The sequence below is a fragment of the Pygocentrus nattereri genome, chromosome 14, assembly GCF_015220715.1.
Source record: "Pygocentrus nattereri isolate fPygNat1 chromosome 14, fPygNat1.pri, whole genome shotgun sequence".
Taxonomy (NCBI): Eukaryota; Metazoa; Chordata; class Actinopteri; order Characiformes; family Serrasalmidae; genus Pygocentrus; species Pygocentrus nattereri.
Window position 1 is genome coordinate 20217305 of NC_051224.1, and position 20905 is coordinate 20238209.

General features: G+C 42.5%; 1 protein-coding gene across 2 annotated transcripts; it reads left to right on the forward strand.

The window, feature by feature from the left end:
- Positions 1-456: 456 nt before the first annotated feature.
- On the forward strand, positions 457-10836 carry scaf1 (SR-related CTD-associated factor 1). Of its 2 annotated transcripts, none has more exons than XM_017697430.2 (9): positions 457-641; positions 2317-2439; positions 2601-2677; positions 2990-3081; positions 3332-7006; positions 7816-7898; positions 7993-8304; positions 8728-8856; positions 10390-10836. In XM_017697430.2, exons 3-9 carry the CDS (start codon positions 2640-2642, stop codon positions 10546-10548), a joined length of 4488 nt encoding a protein of 1495 aa, XP_017552919.1. In that variant the 5' UTR covers positions 457-641; positions 2317-2439; positions 2601-2639; the 3' UTR covers positions 10549-10836. The 2 variants fall into 2 exon arrangements, with proteins under 2 accessions (XP_017552919.1, XP_017552920.1); XM_017697431.2 differs by lacking the exon at positions 457-641 and adding an exon at positions 806-2197.
- Positions 10837-20905: the final 10069 nt, after the last annotated feature.

Consider the following 20905-nt stretch of genomic DNA (forward strand, 5'->3'; position numbering starts at 1 on the left):
GCCTCTATAGACTTCTGTACAAAAACACTTTTTTGTAAACGTTTATTATCTCATAATTATCTCGTAATGCATAGGCATTACATTCAATGTATATAATTGTGTTAGAAACATTAATACTATTTGCATTTAGTACAAAAATGTTTTGTAGTACATAAAAATGTTATTTAGTACATGAAATATTGGGTCTCTGTTGAAAAAGAACCACTGGAACCATCAGATTCAGACCTCTAGAATGTAGAAGACCTTTAGATCCCATTAGGAGAGCTTTTGATGGTTTCCATTATTTTTTTGCAGCATGGAAATTCACTATGGATTATGATTAAAACACAGATCCTTTCCTTAAGTAGGAAGTATGGTTTGCATGTAAAGTGAAAGAGCCTCGGAGTAATAAATTCATAAACATAAACTACACAAGCCGCGCTAAAAACTACGTTTCCCATGAGCACCCGTCGGCTGGTTTACAGTGAGGGAAGTAAAATGGCGGATTAGGATGGGATGGGCCTCTTATTGTGTTCTTAACAGAAAAAAAATGTTTCAGCCTTTTATACCGTGTTTTAGAGATTATTGAGGTACTTTAAGAAAGCTTTAGGAAGGTCACCATTTTGGATTTCAACCTACCGACTTGTCTTTACCCGCTGAGGGTGAGTAATTTCACGGTTTGTTTGAGTTTTAGCTGCTAGCTGAATATCAAATTGGAGGCAATCGATCGAGCAGCTAAAGCCACCGTGATGCAGCTGGATAAAGCAAATACGCTTGATACTTTTCTTTTAGAGAGATTATGTTAGGAGCTGTCCGTTGGAGTACACCATTATTGTGCCTGCGGTGGCAGTAGAGTTTATTACATTTGTTCAGTGATAATTTAAAACAACACGGTGAGCTAATATAGCTTGGTTAGCTGGCTGTGCAGCTAGCCAGTTCGCCATAGCCAAGACAGAAGTTAGATACGGACTGGACAGCTGAGATTGGCTGCGTTTAGCGTTTGCTGTTATTGTGTTCTAGATATTCGTTAAGGAGAACTGGGCGATTTCAGCGATGATGTCGTTGTTTACTGCAGCTTAAGTAGCCAAGTGAACTGCTAGCTTTGTGGGATAAACAGAAAACCGGCACCGGTGTCCTGACCGATTGTGCTAACGTTACCTTGGCTAACTAACCTACCCTACAGTGGGAAACGTCCTACTGTAGCACGTAATTATAGCTTTCCGCATTAAACTGTAGGTGAGATGTTTTGATAGCCAAAATCACTGTGTCAGAAAATGCTGCCCGCAGTAAAACTACGGGTATGATGTTTTGATAGACTAAATCACTGTGTTAGAAAATGCTACAAGCATTACAACTACAGGTAGGATATTCTGATGGACTGAATCACTGTGTCAGAAGATGACACCAGCTATAAAACTACAGGTAGAATATTTAGATAACCTAAATCACAAGATCAGAAAATGCTATCAGCAGTACAACTACATTTAGCACCTTTAGACTCACCTTATCAAAAATACGATCAACCTTGAAACATATAGGTAGAATATTTTGATCGTCTGAAACGCCTTAACAGAAATACTAAGTCTTGAAATGTATCAGTAGGTTACAGTCTAAATCCTCATATCAGAAAAAATTACTGACACTAAAATAATAACTAGGATATTTTGAAGCTTAAATCACGTTATCAGGGGTTAGCGGTAATATTAACCTGTGTCTCTGCAATCAACTTGAGGCTACTATTTAATGGGTAGTACAGATTGTTAGAACACTCATTTTCAAGTTGTTGTGTTGCATATAATCACATCCAGTGTTTTCAGTGACTGTGATTAAGGTGGGAAACATTAAAAAGACAATCGGAAGACCCTTTCCAGTGCAAAATTCCAGTTTACTTTGTCATTTAGTCCTGATGTCATGCTTACATTTAACCAGAAAGCTTGCTCCAAGAGTAATTTAGCTTTGGAGCCTTTTGACTTGAACCCTCAAGACAGATGGAGATCTTTTCTAAGCACAGAAGTAAGTTAATTTTGTCTCATGTTTGTTCTGCCTATTTAATCACACGCTTAAGTGGTGGAAACTTATATGGTGCCAACGCACCATGCTATTTCGCCCACTTGTCCAACTTTGCTATCTGGAAGGTTGTGGATTTTCATTCCACTACTTCTAGATGGGTTCAGAGGGAGAGTTTGATTAGGATGAAGCGGGCCTCCTAGAAGCTCAGGTTAGTAGTTGTTTAAATGACCTCAACATCTGGACATGCTAGATAGATTGATCTGCCCACGTCAGTCCATATGTTGCAGTTTGTTAGTTTCTCACAGTTTCCTTTGTGTCTTGTCACAGCCTGAACAACATTCAGATGAAGTGGAAGAAGAAGAGGAGGAGTCTGAGGCAGCCAGAAGGACGACTGGCCTAAGGTGTTACCAAGGAAACAGAGAGACCACAGATGATGAGCCCAGTGAGCTGGTAAATGTGAAATGGCCAAAGCATCAATCTGTCAATGGAAGTGTGATGTACTTGTTCCTCCTCTTTAATTCGGACCATCTGCCTGTAATGCAACGAGCTTGGCAGATTTGCCCAAGTTGACCCAAGTGCATTGTGTGTGTGTTTGTGTTGTGCTTGTATAGGAGGCTTCTGCTGCTACTTCCTCTGACACTACATTCCTTATGCCTCAGCAGTGCTCTGAACAACATTTTGCCGACAGGTAGGTGTAAGAGAATAAAAAGTACTTATGTATATTATGAAGTAGGTATGTGCATAGGTACTAGACTAAAGTTCTTGGTTAACCGTTGAGGTGTCAGTGTTTGAATATGGACACCATTTGGGCACTCGTTACGTGTCGTCACAGGAAGACAAAAACAATCTAGAGACAATTCACAAAACGCCACATTTATGTTTTCACAAGACTGTAAGATATTATGGTTTTGTAGGTATCTGCCACACTGAAACACGTGCCTTCATATGAGCCAGTTGTTAAGGATGTATATATGCAAAATGTGTTGTTTTCTTTTCGAAGTGACTTTGATGGGGAGCTTACAGCAGAGGTGAGAGTAGACGAAGCTTCATCGCTGGCTTTTTTGGTGCCTGTTGCCCCTCGTTTCAAGACAGGCAAGAACATATATGCTCCCTTATGTTATTTATAGTCCTTTAGTTCCAGCTCTGGGCCTGGAGGGCCAGACTACTACATGATTTGGTGTTTTTTTCTGCTTAAGAAAGAAAGAGAAGAAAGGGAAATGGACATTGTGTTTTACTCTGGCCCTCCAGGCCCAGACTCTTCTTTTTTTTTGTTTGGCTTTTTTCTTTACAGATGATTTATAGATTTATCTGAATTGCCTTACTTTCCTTTCTGTGTTGTCAGGATACGCATTTGACAGACAGTTCCTTTCCACGGCAGCCCCTGGATCACAGAGGGACTATACAGACTGCCTTTTTCCCCCTGTCCCTTTCCCCACGTGGACTGCAGCACAAATGCCCAGGCCATCTTCTCTCTGCACCTCTCAGAGGGAAACAGAGACTGCCAAAAGCCCTGTGCCTACTTCTCCTTCTACATCACCTTCCTCCCCCTCTTCTGCACCCTCTTCCCCCTCCTCCTCTCCCTCCTCTTGCTCCCCTGGTGGTAGAGGGACGGGCTATCATGAGGACGAGGATGATGGCCATGCTGGGGACGGTATGGTCAGCAGAGCGGCGGGAGATGGAGTTTCGTCCACTTCATCATCTCTAGCTCCATCTTCACTCTCTGTGCCTCCCTCGTCTTCTTTGGATCTATTGCGCCATGTTTCCTCATCCCCCCACCTGCATGGCGATGACCAAATGGAGGGCGCAGAGATGGAGATCTATGACCCCTTTCACCCTACAGATGGAGAGGGAGAACAAGGCACAGGTCAGGATGAGGAGGAAGAAGAAGATGAGGGAGATAAGTATGACCCCTTTGAACCCACTGGCTCGCCAGCCTCAGAGAAAGAGGAGGAAGGAGAGATGGAGATGGAGGAAGAGGGAAGTACTGTGAGTAGCATACCTTGTGAGGTGAAGGAAGATAAAGAACTGGAGCTGGAGGCAGCTGCTGAGCCAGGAGGTCCACCTCCAGACTCAACAGAGACCTTAGTTCCACCTCCCGAGGATGAGGATGCATGCACAGAGTTAAACAGGGTCAAACCCCCGAGGGAGAGAGGGAAAGGAATGTGTCAGAGGACACAGGATGACTCTGAGCATGACTCTGAGATAGAAGAAGGTGAGATAGTGGGTGCTAGTGACAGAGGGAGGGAAAGAGAAATAGAGAGAAGAAGGGAGGTACTGCTTCCATCCTCTGGAAGTCCTCCATTCCTTCAGGGTGGAGGCCTCAAACCCGAGAGGATCTTGCGAGTTCTGGATGGTGAAGGTTTTGTGTCAGTCCGAACTGAGGGGGAGTGGGATAGGGAACCAGCACCCCCGGTAGGCATGGGGGACTTGAGGAGAAAACTTACCAGCAGGCGAAAAGAGAGGTTCCGATCTTGCCCTTCTTCCGCCTCCATTTCACCTCCTCCACCCTCTACTCTGCCACTACCTCCTCCCTCACCTCCTGCCTCACAACTCCAGTCCACAGAAAAAGCCAGGAGTCGCAAATCGTCAAAGAGCTCCAAGGAGAGGGACCGACGCAAGCGGAAAGAGGGCAAAGGAGAAGACAAAGAGAAACGGAAAAAGAGGAAAGAGGGAAAAGGGGAATCAGGTGGAGGGAGTGGAGAAAGCAAAGAGAGGGATCGTGAGAGAAAGAGTAGAAGAAGTGGAAAAGAGAAGGACAAGGACAGGAGGAGGAGCAGCAGAAGTGACAGTCGCAAGAGAAAGAGCAGACGTAACAATACTCCGGAACCTTCCTCCCACTCCCACTCCCAAAATGCATCGCGACATGCACGCAGCTGCAGGTCCTGGTCCAGCCCTTCGGAGGGTCGCCATCGAGGACGAGAACGGGACAGAGACAAGGACAAAGAAAGAGACAAGGAGAGAGATAGAGACAGAGATCGGGAAAGAGACCGATACAGGGACAGGAGGAGAGATGACAGGGACAGGGAAAGAGAGAGAGACTCCAGAAGAAAAGAGAGAAGTAAAAGAGATCGGGATGAAGAAAGCAGGAGGTCCAGTAGCAGAGAAAGGGGCAATGCAAAAAGGAGAAGAGAAAGCAGTGAGAGGAGAGATAGGGAGAAGGAAAGAGAACGAGAAAGAGAGAGGGACAGGAGAAGAGATGGTCGACCGGTTGTACCTCCATCTATTCAGGATCTAAACGGGTCGGATCTTTTTGCCATTAAACGCACCATCACTGTTACCTCTACACCCACCACTACGGTCCCCAGTTCTCCAGCTCATGGCCAGGACCACCAACGAAGTCCTGGACAAAGCTCGGACAAACCCCGCAAGCGAAAGAGGAAACGGAGGAGACGCTCTGATGATGAAAGAATGGATGAGGACTGCAGGAGCAGGTCGCGTCCTTCCTCGCTAAGCCCTCCACGTTACCACAGTTACGAATCTGACCGTCATTCAGACCGACCAGAACCTGACATGCTATCTCTGGATGGAGAGGCACTGGACTCCGATTACCCTTCATTGGAGGATTCACCTCTGCTCCCACCTCCTCCTCCTGAACCCCCTCTCCCTAGTCCCAAACCCAAGGCCACAGCCCCCAAAAGCAGCCGGCGCCATGAAAAGAAGAAATCCAGATCCAACAAAAAGACAGGCCAGTCAGAGTCATCCACCTCATCATCATCTCACAGACCCAAAGCGAAAAGCAAAAACCTCTTGCCCTCACTCTCCCCGCCTCTGTCTGCTTCTTCTGGTAACACTACTTCCCTTCCACCTGCTGCCTCCTCATCTACAGGCAAAAGACGCAAGGCAGGCAAAGAAAAAGGAGGCAAGAAGGAGTCAGGACGTTCTGGCAGATCCAAGAAGTTAGGTGGAAGCAGCAGGAAGGCTAAACTCCAGTCTAAAGTATCAGTGCTGGTGCGCGAGGGTGTTAGCAGCACCACAGGGAACTCTGGCAAATTGGGCATCGACCTATTGGGACCTAGTGGGGTCGTGGGTGGAGCTGCAGGACCCTCAGTAGTGGGAGGGTCTATAGCTGTCGTGTTCCGTCGGGACAACGAGAGTCGATCGCCTTTCCTGAAGCCTTGCTCAGAGCCGCTGTCCCTGCCTGGCAGAGCCAAGGATCTTAGTAAGACTAGCAAACAACGCAATACCCTTGCACCACTTTCTTCAGCTAACCCAGCAGGACTTAAGTCAAAGAAAGCCAAGCCAAGCTCTACCACCTCCACATCATCATCTGCGTCCTCACCCACATCATCTTCAGCAGCCAAGCGTAGGCGGAGGCCAGGAAAGAAACCCCGGGAAAAAGGCCTAGCAGTGGACGGGCCTGATATTAAAGGCACCAACAGTAGCACTTTGGGCTCCGGTTGGGCTGGAGCGACAGCAGATATTCAGCCTTTGAGTGGAGTTGGTCCTAAACCTTCCAGTCCTCCTTCTGCTCTCCCTGGCCCCACACCGTCATCATCATCATCATCATCGTCCTCATCCTCATCTACAAGCGTCCTTCCCCCATCGTCCTCACCCCCCCACACCCCTCCGCTTTCTTTGCCACCCTCACGAGATACAAGGGAATCATCTCCAGACTCTCAGACTGTGGACAGCAGTTGCAAAACACCAGAACCCTCGTTTCTTTCAGAGGAGTGCCCAGCTCAGTCCCAATCCTTGCTCCATGCACCCTCAAAGTCTCCCCCTAGCCCTCCACAGTCAAGAGGGGACAGCATATCCCAGTCTGCCTCCAAGCCCCCCCCCTCAGATGACCAGAAAACATCGCCACCGTGCTCCACTTCTTCATCGGCCTTGGTTGCTGCTTCCCTCTCTCATTCCATTCCTCCTCCAGCTGCAGACCCTTCCTCATCCTCCTCATCTTCCGTGTCTTCATCCTCTGTCAGTAAGCCGCCGCCTCCTCCACCCCCGCCCCCTGCAGCCCCGCCTTTGCCCTGGAGCCTGCAGGCAGGGGTAGACTGCACCGCTGGAGGTGTTTTAGCATGTAAGCTTTTTTTTCCCCTTATATTGCGTTCATACTGTTTAAAGCAGGGTTCTCAAACTCCAGTCCTGGAGGACCACTGTGTCTTCACCTGATTCAGCCGTTCAATTAATTGAATCAAGTGTTCTGAATGATCAGTTCAATCAGATATATTAGAAATAAGACAAACAATGAAATTATCCAGTTCTCTGGCTTTTAAAAGTGAGTTTTTCATTCCTGTTGTTGGAATTCCACCAGTTTTTAAAAATTTGCATATTTCTGTCATTAAGATGTAAACAGGGTGATTCAGAATGCTTTCATGTGAAATCGTTGAGTCTTCTAAGTTTTCACATGTAATGTTACTGATCATAAATGGTACCTTCTGAAAAATAAGCTTTCTTTGGAGACTAATTTGTTTTACCATGGTCCCCAATGTACATCTCTCCCATGAATTGATTAAAAAAAAAATGTTTTAGACCAAATCATTAACTAACCATAAATGTGTGTATCATGCACCAGGCAGCATGTTATAACTGTTTAATTTAATAACTTTCAGTGATTGCATTAATGTTTTGAACATTAGGTTCCTATCATCATTGTGAACAAATTTTTACTCAGTTCTCACCTATGAAAACCTTAGATTGTAATGAACAGTCAATAGGACAGTCTGTGCAGTGTAGGTGTAGTATAGAGAGGAACTGTGGGATTTTGGCAAAAGAAATCAGTTGACATGATGTAGATGTAAAAATAATGAAGCAGAATAGTCACAGGTATGATTTAAAACTCCTTAAATGCTACATATATGAAAGCCTAATTCAGAATCTCTCCTGCAGTGACGGCTCTCCTGTTTAAGATGGAAGAGGCCAATATTGCCAGCCGAGCCAAAGCACAGGAGTTTATTCAGGCCACAAGTCAGGTGAGTTCCTGTGTACTTTCATATGTTTTTCTGTTTGTTTGTTTTTCTGTAAAAATTGAAAATAAATGAGTATTTCCGCCATATTTTCTCTCAGATTCTCTCTCAGGCTAACCAGAATCAGTCGCAGACACATCCTTCTTCCTCCTCCTCTTCTTCCTCCACACAAGTTCCTCCTCCTCCATCACATGCTCCACCTTCAGGTCCTGCGCCAGCTCAGTTTATTCTCCACGGCTCGCTCCCATTGGTCGGCTGTACTAAAACCCCACCTTCTCATTTACACCCTGGACTTTCACTGGGTGGTGGATGTGCACAGACGCCACCTCCTCCGTTGCCTACAGGTCTGTCTGTGTCAACAGGGGGAGCAAATGAGACAGGCTGGGACAGTGAAAGTAAAGACCCTGATAAGGTATTTTCTTCTGTTGGTGCTACTTTCTGTAAGGGATCTAGGGATGTGCAGTGATGTTGTATTCATATTGATATTGAAAGATAAGTGCCAAATATTGGACAGATATTTCTATTTCACCAATATTTAAAATTATGTATTTATTGTAACCTGAGGTGCAGCAATTCAGGGTTACTGTGTCTGTATTTTAGTTATTTTACAACGTATGTAACTATATAGAAATAAATATCATGTGCCATGATGCTAAAGTAGATGTCCCAGTAAATTTATAAACAATTTGTAAATGTTTATGTATCTGAAGATACATGAAAAATGTCGGATATCAGCGTTGGTCCACAGTTTCCACATAGGTATAGCCATACTATTCACTGAATGTTACTCCTGTCACTCAAAGAAGTTTTACCCCAAATCTTAACTCTCCCTCAGTATTTGAAGAAGCTACACACCCAGGAGAGGGCAGTAGAGGAAGTGAAGTTGGCCATCAAACCCTACTACCAGCGCAAAGACATCAACAAAGAAGAGTACAAGGACATCTTGAGAAAAGCTGTGCACAAGGTAAACACAGATTCTCTCTGTAAATCTGTTTCGGCGATGGGAGCTCGGCCAGCCCTAACCTCTGTTTGCATTCTTGTATTCACAAAAGGCATGATGACGTTATGCTAGGATCAGTTTCTAAAAGCTTTGTTTACTGGCCTTTTTTAATCCTGTAATAAAGAGGATATTTGTGAAAGCAGAAACCAAACAAGCAGACAAAAATGATGGATTACTCTTTTTCTAGTGGCAGTTTTGCACAATGTGATCAATATAGAAAATATATATAAATATAGAATATAGAAAAAGTTGCGTGCGCATAGCTACAGATGAGCTGCTTCTTGCACAGAAAGTTTGAACTACATTGTTTAATATGGGCTTCTATAGACCTCTGAAGTCACGTCATCACTTTGTAGTTTGTGTCATGTCTATTAGTGTTGTAGTCAAGTCTGTTAGGGAAAAGTCTGAGTCAAGACCAAGCGAATACAGTTATACAGTCCTAAATTGTATTAAATATGGTTATATTGTAGTCTTGATCCAGCTGTAACTATTTGGAAACAAGTGATAGTAAGGTTATTTTCTCTCCCCTTTTCTCTAAAACTTCTTGAATTGAATGTAAACTAAACCACATGCATCTGTCATTTTACTAAACAAAAAACATAATAATAAAATTCTGTTCCGTCAGCTAACAGACACCTTCTCAGGATAAATTCTGATAGGAGTGAGACGTGGGGGCCCCCAATCCTACCCACTCAGTGAGCGAGGCCAACTGTGCGTTCTTGGACTCCTGGCCACAGATCATCATAAGGCCAACACTTAGACTACATCTTAACCTCTTAATTTTACCAAAAAACATCCAAAAACTAATGTGGAATTTCCCTTTAATGTCTGCTGTGGAAAAGCTATCAAAACTAATCAAACTGATAACTAAGCATAACGGCCCAAATAGTTCACCAATCATACTGAATTATAGGATTTTCACATGTAATTCTTTTTAAATGAACTGAACTGAGTTTTATTAAAGTGAACCTGTAAGGGAACCAACTGCAAATTACCTCTTTTTGTGCTGACAATGTAAGTGAATTATAACGAGGATTCAGGTTTCATTCTGGTCTTTCTAGAGCTCAGACCCCTCTCACGCTACTCACGGTGAGTGCAGTGTTTGTAAGGTGGGCAGCGTTGCATGATAAATCTAACCTTTCAGCTGCTGAGTGGAACCACCAGACTGTTGGGCCTGTTTAAAGGGTTCTGAGTTTGTTTGGCTTGTTCACATATGCACAAAAAACCATGACTCAGCAAAATGGACTCGGGAGTCTACTTTCGGACATTGAAATGGCTGAAAAAGTTTGAAAACGCCCATATACACATCTAGACCTGTTATTTCTGTGTTTGAAATGTTTTTCAGTTCTAGTATTCACCACCATCAATCGTCACACCAACTGAGGCACTGCAGGACAGTCCACGGCTGCTGCACAAAAGTCATATGACTGAAATAATTATAAATAATGTGTTTCTGTGAGTCATTAATTAAATTTTTGTCATTTTTTTGTCTTTCAGATTTGTCACAGTAGGACGGGTGAGATTAATCCAGTGAAGGTGAGCAACCTGGTCAAGCTCTACGTCCAGAGGTACAAGTATTTCCGGAAGCATGGGCGCAAAATGGACGAGGAGGAAAAGGAAGAGCGCGAGTCCGCCTCCCTGCACTCCTCAGCGTGACTGGACATAGACCGCTTTAATGCCCCATTCTGATTGGACGAGTATTTTGAGGACCCTCCCTCTATCTTGCACGTGACTGTAACCCATCAAAGCAACCGAGCGAGAGTTACGCCCTGTGTGCTGACGTTGTGTAAACATGTACTCCATTCCCCTTCCTCTGTCTGTCTTTTGTCTCGCAATCCAGATGTATGATTAAATGATTAAGTGTGACTCAGAGTATGGTTAACAAAAAAACAAAACCTAGAGACCCCCAAATACAAACTTAGTATGAAGTGATGAACACATCCACATTTTGTCTTTGTTCTTTTATTACTCTGATACATACAGAGACAGCTTTTGGGCACTACAGGTGTGTGAGACTTTCTGTTTAATCTTGCTTTCTTTTCTTTGTTTTTGCAGAGAATGGCAGGCAAATATCTGTTTATAGTTTTAGAATATGTGTGCGCTTATTAGGGCCATAAAAGGCCCACATAGACAGGGTCACGGTCAGCCTATAGCTTCCGAATAGAGGTTGTTACGCTATGAGGTTTTCCCACAGTAGTTGACCCATATATGCTTCATTTGCAAGTGTTATTTTTCGTAGTTATTGTTGCTGAGTTGGACAAGCATAACTTTCTGTATTATTTTAAAAGATACAAAAAATAGTCAGATTTGTCATTAGCAGGGTTGGTGTTGCTGTCCTTTCTAGGCCTGCTTATCAAAAGAGTACTTTTGTGGTGCCATCTGAATTACATCAGTACCACAGAGTATCAACATTTGTCATTCAAAACCAAGCTTGAGTCTTTAGTCAGACTTCTCAGCGTCCATGAGCCAATACACAAGCTTGATCCTAATTCTAGACACGTTCCTAAATATACTCTGCTACACTTTTCTAAACTGCCTTGTTTTGACTGGCGTAGTCCAGTCCCCAAGTATTTAAACCAGTGCTTTTTATCCCTTGTTAGGGAGGGCCACTTTCCTGCAAAGTTTAGTTCCAACCTGTATCCAGTAAGCTGCTCCATGCCTTGATTAACTCTTATACCTCTAATCCAGTGAATCAGAGACTTGGGAAGAGGTTGATTAGGGGACAGGGGGCAGTCGTGGGCTGGAGGTTAGGGAACCAGCCCTCTGACCGGAAGGTTGCCGGTTTGATCCCTTTGGCTGACAGTCCATGACTGAAGTGCCCTTGCACAAGGCACCTAGCCCCCAATTGCTCCCTGGGCACTGTGGATAGGGCTGCCCACTGCTCCAGGCAAGTGTGCTCACTTCCCCCTAGTGTGTGTGTTCACTAGTGTGCATGTATGTGGGTGTTTCACTGCACGGATGGGTTGAATGCAGAGGTCTAATTTCACAGTGTGCAAACAGTGAAAATGGTCGTAAATTCTAATTCTGGAGCAGGTGTAGCAAATTGTGCTTGGAACTAAACTCTGCAGGAATCATCCTCCGCAACCGGGGCTGGAGACCACTGATCTAAACATTCTGTTTCATTCTATACCAAATTTCAATACTTTAAGTGATCAGACTCATCAGTCTCTGTGAACTGAAATGGTCTCATTACTCTAGTCAGCGTCATGCTTGTGTTTCTGTGAGGAAAAATTAAATGGGAATTTCAAAATTGCATCATGTGGTAAGCAAAATGTTCCAAGCCTGTTTTGTCCTACTACCATGGTTCTTCAAGGGTTCTTGAATAAAAAAAATGGTTCTGTACAGAACCATGAACATTCAAATTAAAGTGTTCTTTGCATCGTGAAAGTGTTCTTCAGATTGATGGAGAATCTGTATAGAAACTTTTTGAAAAGGGTTCTATATAGCACCCAAAAGGGTTTCTTCTATTATTGCAAACTTGACATCATAACAATAGAAGAACCCTTTTCAAAAAGGTCCTATGTAGAACCATCTACAGCAATCTGAAGAACCCTGTCATGATGCAAAGAACCCTTTAATCATGTAGAGTGTTCTTTGAGTGTTCATGGTTCTATATAGAACCATCATCTTTACTAACGACCCTTGAAGAACCATCGAGTGTAATGTTAATTTTGCCTCTGACTGTCGCTGGATCCTCTGAATTACTATGTTATGGAGTCAAAATTTGAATTTTGCTTATTGCAAGCTAACACTGCTTCACGCTAAATCACAAGATACGCAACCTCACCAAAATGTGGTAGTTGAGTTGCTTTGGCAGTGCTTTTGGAGTAGCTGCTGTTATTGTGTAACTGTTGCACGCTCACGGTGTACATCAGCATCATTTCAGTTGCACAGGCGTGTCAGCTTGCTGTTGGCATGGATGTAGCAGTATCCACACTTGAAGTCCTTGACAATCTTATAATTCAGACGATCCAGTGACGTTCAGAGGAAAATGTACGCAGGATAGGCCGCTTAATTTTTGTCAGAGAGACAAGAAGCTTATACATAAATTTCATAGAGGTCCTAATATGGGCATAACGCTGACTAAAGTTCTGAGGTCGATACATGCTTGTTCCTTAGGCCCAGTCGCATTTCTTCTTTTCACCCCTACCACTTGTTTTCGAGTGTCACCCTAACCCATTGGAGCCGAGTTGGTAGTGGTTGAAATCTTGCCCTACGAATTTGGGACGAAACATTACTTCATTATCAGGTTACTAGTGCGACCCTGCCAGTGTGCAGTGATCGCAGAGGAAGGTGAAGTTCGGCTCCTCACTGCTGGGCTATATAGTCCAATGTAGTCTGAAGTCAGATATGCACCAGCTTCTTGAACCTTTGTCAAACCTCCGTTTGGAGGGCTATGTAGCCCTAACACTTCGCCCTACCTTTCTGTCTCAACAAGAATCGGGACACCGTACCCCTAGACGTCAACATGCAAAACAGAGGGCTAAGTGGCAGGGGCAAGGGGTGAAATGAGGTTGGGCCTAAATCTAAGCTGCTGATGGGCTACCTAAATAATCTAATTATAAACATGCTTCTTGCAGTCAGTCCAGTCCAGAATGCCCACTTCCAGCACACCCCACTTATTTCAGGTTTAAGCCACGCCCTGTTTTGTGTGTAATTTAGAAGAAAGACTGGAAAAGTATTATTAAGGAGTTGATATTACAGGTGTGGTATTTGCTTAGATATCAAAAGATGCTGAACGACATTCAGGCCTAGTCACTTCTAACCTGCTTTGTTTCAGTTAACTCCATAGTCTCATCCTTAAGTATCAAAAAATAGTCATTTGATAGCAAATTTCAGTACCTAAGTAGTCAGTAATATGAGCGTCAGTGAGCCATTAGGCATGCTTCTTCCAAAATCTAGACTGCTGATTGGCTGTCTAAATGTTATCTCATATTACTACTGTTAGAACAAAACCTTGTATTTCCATGATAACTTGCTAACAGGTGAAGGAAGGAAAAGACATTGTGAATTTTAATGTAAATTAATGTAAAGATATTTTATATTTATCAGCTTTGGACCATTTTTGCTGGTCTGTGCTTCATGAAATTTTCAGAGACAGCTTTTATTTTCAAATGTCAAAAAATTAAAGCAACAAAAATGGAGACACAAAATTTGTTCTGACAGCAACCATATAAACGTTATTAACATTTCTTAGTTAGTCTGCAGTTCTGTGGTCAATACACCTGCTGCCAGCACCTCATACTCGTTTCTGGTTTAAGCCACATCCACCTTTAGTTTGTCATTTTAAAAGTTATGGGAGAAAAAGTATTGTTTAGGAATCTTTACTGAAGGAAAATTTGCAATTACATGCAGCCCTGGCGACTCTAAACAAAGATAGCTTCAATTTCTCATGTTTACTGGGATTCTGGTACTGTTCTATAAAGAATGCATTTGTAGGTGTGGCATGGATAGATCAAGTGCAGATTCAACTCAAACTTAAGCATAAAAATGTGTGCATGTTTAAGATAGGTAACAGTTTGTTTAAGGTCATTTTATATATTGTTTTTATTTTAATGAACAGAATAAATTATTTGTTGAATTTTGTCTGGTAGCTTAAAGCCAGTCATGCAGAGACAAACTCCACTGTCCAGGCTTGTAAAAGTACATTAGCGAAAGTATGTTACCCAGGCAGGCTTGCATGTGCTTCAGGATACTGTAATGAGGGTCATTTGCCAGTTTTGAGATAAAAAGCTGAGCCGCAGCTTCCAATACAAGAGCGCTGACTCACTGTTTTTTCCTGTCTGTGTCTCAGCAGGGTTATCTGACTGCTCGTCACTTAGTTACAACTTTGAGAACTTCTTTGCAGAGAGCCTGGCAACCTGAGGCTGGGGTCCCTGAGGGTTACAGAATGAGACTAGCAGCGCTGACCTGCAAAAGTACCCCACATCATGACTGATGAAATTGACCAGAAACTTTCTGAAAATAGGTAGTGGTAGGTAGTAGGTAGTAAATGTGGAATCTGGTTAGGTAACACACAAATAAGAAGTCTCCATAAAACTTATTAGTTTTAATTATAAGCAAAAAAGAACAGATTAACAAAAGTAAATATAGATTCTTGCTTATATATCCTCATATACTTACATATCTCTGCATATTTATAAACTTACTGGTCACTTTATTAAAAACACCTACCTGTCTACACCCATTGGCCCACATTTATCAAGGATCTCAGAGTAAAAATACTGACCTGAAGTCACTGGATTTAGTTCTATTGAGTGGAAGTGTAAAAGGCGTAAACTGATCCCAAATCAGTACAGTAATCCACAGTTCCTGTTTATTTGCTGAATTTAACATACTGGGGAAAAATATGCCTGTGCAAAAGTATATTTTATGTTTAATTTTTTCCAATCTCAGCAAAAAAAAATAAAAAAATATAGCGCACTAAAATGTGCAGATTTGAGCTGGTTTCCTCCATAGCAGGGGTGCTTAAACCTTTCTGTCTCAAGGCCTACAGGAAAACAACCTTTCTGCTTAAAAAAATTGGGAGTTTTTTTTATCACAGCTATGTTTGGGATTTTTGTTGAGCAATATGCAACGTGTGTCAGTAAACAAAAATATAAATGCTAATGTAAGCTTGTTTGATACCAGACATCAGGCAGAATAGTGGCGAATTAAGTGAAATGTTTCTACAGCTCAATGTTTCTACAGCTCAATGTCTCACAGCGGTCACTTGCAAGTGAACACCTTTTGGGGAAGGAGTGTAAATGTTGTTTCTAGAGGCAAGAGGTGAAAAATGGACAAGGCTGCCTTTTGGTGTCATCGAGTGTGTTTACGTGCACTCAATAATCCAATCATAATCTGATTTCTGCAGTTATCTGAATATGCAAATAGTCATGTAAACAGCACACTCTGATTTCTTAGATCAGAGTAAGGTCTATAAATCTTAAGAAATCTGATGAAGAGGCTGGATTTTAGCTCAGTAATCTGATTTTCTCAGTGTAAACTCTTACTCTGATTTCTTTCAGATTTTGTAGTCTGTGCATGTGCGAAACAGACTGCAGTACCAGAAATAAGCGAGCAGTGTTGACGCCGAAACCAAATACATGCGTGACAAAATTAAGAATTTAAATATTCTTCATGTTCTAGATGATGTAGGTTCATATTTTCAGGTAAAGCGGCGCAATGTTTTGGAAAAAAAAGCCACTGCATGACGTTACTTCATGTCTTATTCTGTGAGTTCATTGGCTGGTTGCAAAAAATTGGACTCATGTAGACCTGGAGTTTCACATTATCTGATTACTCAAGTGTATGTAAACCTGTTGATCAGATCACTGACAAAATCTGATTTTCTCCAGTTATCTGATTAAGTGCATGTAATGTTATGATACTGTAGAGCTTAAATGATTTTTGCTTGCTATTTGAAAATATGTTATACTTCTCTTTTTCCTGTTAAGTCAATCTGTCTTTCACTGATTTTTATGACAATGTGCCATCAGTGGTCCACTACTCCAGCCACCCACACCCCCACAGTAATACTGTAATTTGACCAGGGGTGTTAAAGTGTTTGCATAAGATGATAAATGCACTTTGTAGTTCTATAATGTCAGATTTTAGTCTCTGCAGAAATTGCTATCCCTTCACCCTCTTCTTCAGTGGTCAGGACCCCCACAGGACCACCATAGAGCAGGTATTATTTGAGTGGTGGATCATTCTTAGTGACACTGATGTGGTAGTGAGCTGTGTCGGTATGAGGGGATCAGACACAGAGTCCATTTATTGCCCGCTCTATTAGACACGCCTACGCTATGTAAACAGTTTTACATCCATGACTCATGGGTAGCTATGATAATATCAGGATCGGCCGATGTCCAAGCAGCAGCTGGGTTGAGACATGCAGTACCAACAGTGAGTGAACAAGAAAATTACATTATCTTTCTTAAAATATAAATTTCTACCATACCAATCCAATGCTTATTTGAGCTACAGTTTTTTTCCCCACCTGTCTTATTATGGTGCAACATACAGTTATTGGCAAGCCACGACATGAAATCTCACCTTTTTTCTGCCGTCTTTGACGTCAGAGGTGTTTCCATCCTCTGAGCTGTGTTATTAAACTCAGGGCTCATAGCTGCGGCTGTTGCAGGATTGTGGCTCCTATGTTTCCTGCTGGAGAGCTGGGCATGCTTGTGCTGTTGGGCATTTAAAACTACTCTTTTCATTTTATTTCAAGGATGTAGAAGGTGCAGTTTACAATTTTAATATTTTCCACCCTCCAAGTTGATTATGAAGTACAGTTCAGAAGTGCTATCTTCATTAGTACAACTATATATCAATATCTGAGAAAGTAGAAGAGATAAAGAGTAAAAAAAACACAAGATAGAAAAATATTAGAACGAGATAAAACAATAAGATGGGACACTTTGGGTTGGTTTTCAGGATAGGGACTTAGGCTTACATTCTCAGAGAAAAAGGTAGTAAACTGCCACTCGGGCAGTACCCCTCTTGTCACTGGGGTGGTACCCTCAAGGGTGCATTTCAATATCAGTCAGGGAACACAGTTGTAACCTCTGTCAGGGTTGCAGGGTGGTGTTGGAGCCTATCCCAGCAGTCATTGGGCGGAAGGTGGGACTAATAAGAGTCACTTAATCTTATCTTAGAAGTTGGTTGATCATTTTCTGAAGTAATCAAACACATTCAGTGATGTTGAGGCCTGGACTCTGGGGTATTCAGTCCACTGTTCAACTTCATTGTTTGATGAGTCTGTCTCCTTTTCTCAATAAGGGCTTCATAACAGCTACACATCCTTTCAGTGTGGAACATGTGGAAGAACATTTATTAACATGGGTTGTGATTTGGTCTCCTTCCCTGTGTGGCTAAATCTGATGATTGTGAGCTCAGTGAAAGAGCATTTAAAAATGACTCAGTCAAAACGTAATGAAGGACATGTCTTATGAGTAAATTTGAGTGAATTATCAACTACTGTCCATCAATCTGAAGAACACTTTAATCATGCAGTGTTCATGGTTCTATATAGAATCCTTGAAGAACCCTTGAAGAACTATCACTTTTAAGAGCGCATATTAAATCCGTTTCCATATATCCATATGTGTATGGATGTGTATAGGGGCAGTCGTGGGCTGGAGGTTAGGGAACCAACCTTGTCACCGGAAGGTCGCTGGTTCGATCCCAAGAGCCGACAGCACATGACTGAGGTGTCCTTGAGCAAGATACCTAACCCCCAACTGCTCCCTGGGCGCTGCGGATTGGACTGCCCACCGCTCCGGGCAAGTGTGCTCACTGCCCCCTAGTGTGTGTGTGCTCACTAGAGTGTATGTGGTGTTTCACTTCACGGATGGGTTAAATGCGGAGGTGAAATTTCCCTGTTGTGGGACTAATAAGGGTCTCTTAATCTTATATAGAGTAGCTTAAAGGGCCATTTACTTCCTCTGGTTGATGTTTGTCCTCATTAACATAATTCATATTAACATGACCATTTTCAAACCTCTCTTTATGCCTTATTAAACAGGCTGTTTTGTCTGTCCCATTAAGACTGACATATGTACATGAGCTCTGATCTGCTGCAGCTGGAATAAGCAGATATGTAAATGTGTTGTTTTATGTGACATCACAAAAACAACCAACATAAGTAAGGCTGGTTTTGCAGCATAATTTCCAAATACAGTTGTATGCATAAGTTTTGGCATCCCTGGTCAAGACACATGTTGAAATTAAGTCAACACGTCATCTACAGAGAACACACTTCAGCATATTTTAATACACAGTTACTGTTTATTTGCTGAATTTAACATGTTGGGGAAAGAATGGAAAATGTGGCCTGTGCAAAAGATACAGCACATTATATATTTGATATTTTATTTTGCCATATTCCAATGAGTTCTCTGTAGTGGGTGTGACTATGTGGACTTGGGTGTGGATGGTACACTTTAAAACTTTAAAACAGTGTTTACATACAGCATCAAACTTTTGTTTATTTAAAAAGGAACAGTTGGTGGCCCTTTAAATCCATACTAAAGAAAAGGTTGGACCCCCTTTTGCCTTCAGAACTGCCTTAATTCTTCGTGGCATACTTTCAACAAGGTGTGGAAACATTCCTCAGAGATTCTGGTTGGTTATTTGAGTTACTGTTGCCTTTCTATCATCTCGGACCAGTCTGCCCATTCTCCTCTGACCTCTCACATCAGCAAGGCATTTTCGTCCACACAACTGACTGCTCACTGGATATTTTCTCTTTTTCGGACCATTCTCTGTAGAGATGGTTGTGCATGAAAATCCCAGTAGATCAGCAGTTTCTGAAATACTCAGACCAGCCCGTCTGGCACCAACAACCACGCCACGTTCAAAGTCTCTTAAATCACCTTTCTTCCCCATTCTGATGCTCGGTCTGCACTTCAGCAAGTTATCTTGACCACCTCTACATGCCTAAATGTGTTGAGTTGTGGCCACGTGATTGACTGATTAGCTATTTCTGTTAACAAGCAACTGAACCTAATAAAGTGGCCGGTGAGTGTATGATATGTAAACGTGCAGTACAGTGCAAAAGTCAGAGACCACCTTTGACAGCCTTTAAGTACAACTTATTCATTTTTCAGTATCAGGAAATGAGCAAAAAACATTTTGTTGAAAAGCTTCAACAACTAAATATAATATTTTTCAGTATTTAATGTGTCCACACTTTACCTTTATTCCAGCTTCCATTCTTTTCAGTAGACTCACTGTCGGTTCCTCAAGTAAATCTGCAGACTCACCTCCAAAGTACAGTCTTAGAAGTTGGTCTGGCATTTTCTGCAGAAGTCTATACTCTGGGGTGGTCAGTCCATTGTTCAGCTTCTTTGTTTGTGTCCGTCTCCTTTTCTCAGTGAGGTTCTTCTTGAACAGCTACACATCCTTTCAGACCCATAGTGCTGAGTCGGAGTTGACAGTGGAAGGATGGACAGAAACACCTGTGGATGTTTTCAGGTCTGAAGCAGCTTGATTTTCTCCTTTCTCTCAAAGATAAAAGCTTTAAGTGCTGTTCAGCTGATGGGGGCAGTTTTGGTGTCTACCGGGTCTTCCAGGTAGTTGTTAGGAGGCCTATTTTCTCACTTGCTTTTAATTACTTTTTAAATGTTATTGTTGAAAAACCTGCTTTTTTTATCTACTCTTTTTTTACTTTCTCCATTATGCAAGGTGATTGCCTTATACCTAATCTCCTCAGAAATACCCCTAAAGAATGAATAGCTTGTACTCAGTGGCTGCTTGAGTGGAACTTAAATGAAGGTTGGTGTCTGACTTTTTCACAGTGCTGTACGTCATGACATTTTCCCCAAACAGCAGTGCAGATATCCCAGTGCTAAACTGTGTAAGAGCGGAAATGTCCTCCTCCAGGGCCTCTGCTGTGTTATCGTGGTCTGCCATTGTGGTTTCCTGTTCGCTGTGTGACCACTGGACACCCCTGAATACTGATCAGCCTTCAGCTTCCATGGTTCATTGTCTCTAGCACAAAGCCAAATGCCAGCACGCCTGAAATCTTTTTCCTGGATGTGGTAACCACAAACTCATGAAAACCAGCATGACCAGGTTGTACAAGTCTCATTAAACGTGAACGCCCCTGGAGAGATGGTGAAAATACTTCTGAAAGGAATAACAAGGGTTTGCAATGTTAAAAAAAAAGCATGAATTAAGCTTTTCATCCTACCTGCAAAGGTTATCTTCACTTACAGTGGTAATTTAATGCCGGTACCCACCCACTAAACCTTTTACTACACACTAGCTGAGGTGTCCTGTTTCTTTAACAGGGAGCAGCACATGGTTGTAACATGCGAGTAACATACGGAATCAGGTTTCATGATGAACTTCCCTTCTAGCTCATACATACACATCCTGGATAGCCACAGCACTGCATTCAGCATTAAGTCATCTTTACAACACCTAAATCAGCTCATAAGGGTAACACAACACACACAATGAATAGCTGATTCAGGAGTACTGATGTTGTCCAACCTACTGTGCCTTTAAGACTGGAGTGTTAATG

Bases quoted from the DNA above. Each gene is read 5' to 3' on its own strand.
- scaf1 (XM_017697430.2), top strand. From the start codon at position 2,640: ATGCCTCAGCAGTGCTCTGAACAACATTTTGCCGACAG. The intron at 7,007-7,815 runs GTAAGCTTTTTT...TCTCTCCTGCAG, and splicing joins CGCTGGAGGTGTTTTAGCAT to TGACGGCTCTCCTGTTTAAG. The intron at 8,857-10,389 runs GTAAACACAGAT...TTTGTCTTTCAG, and splicing joins TGAGAAAAGCTGTGCACAAG to ATTTGTCACAGTAGGACGGG.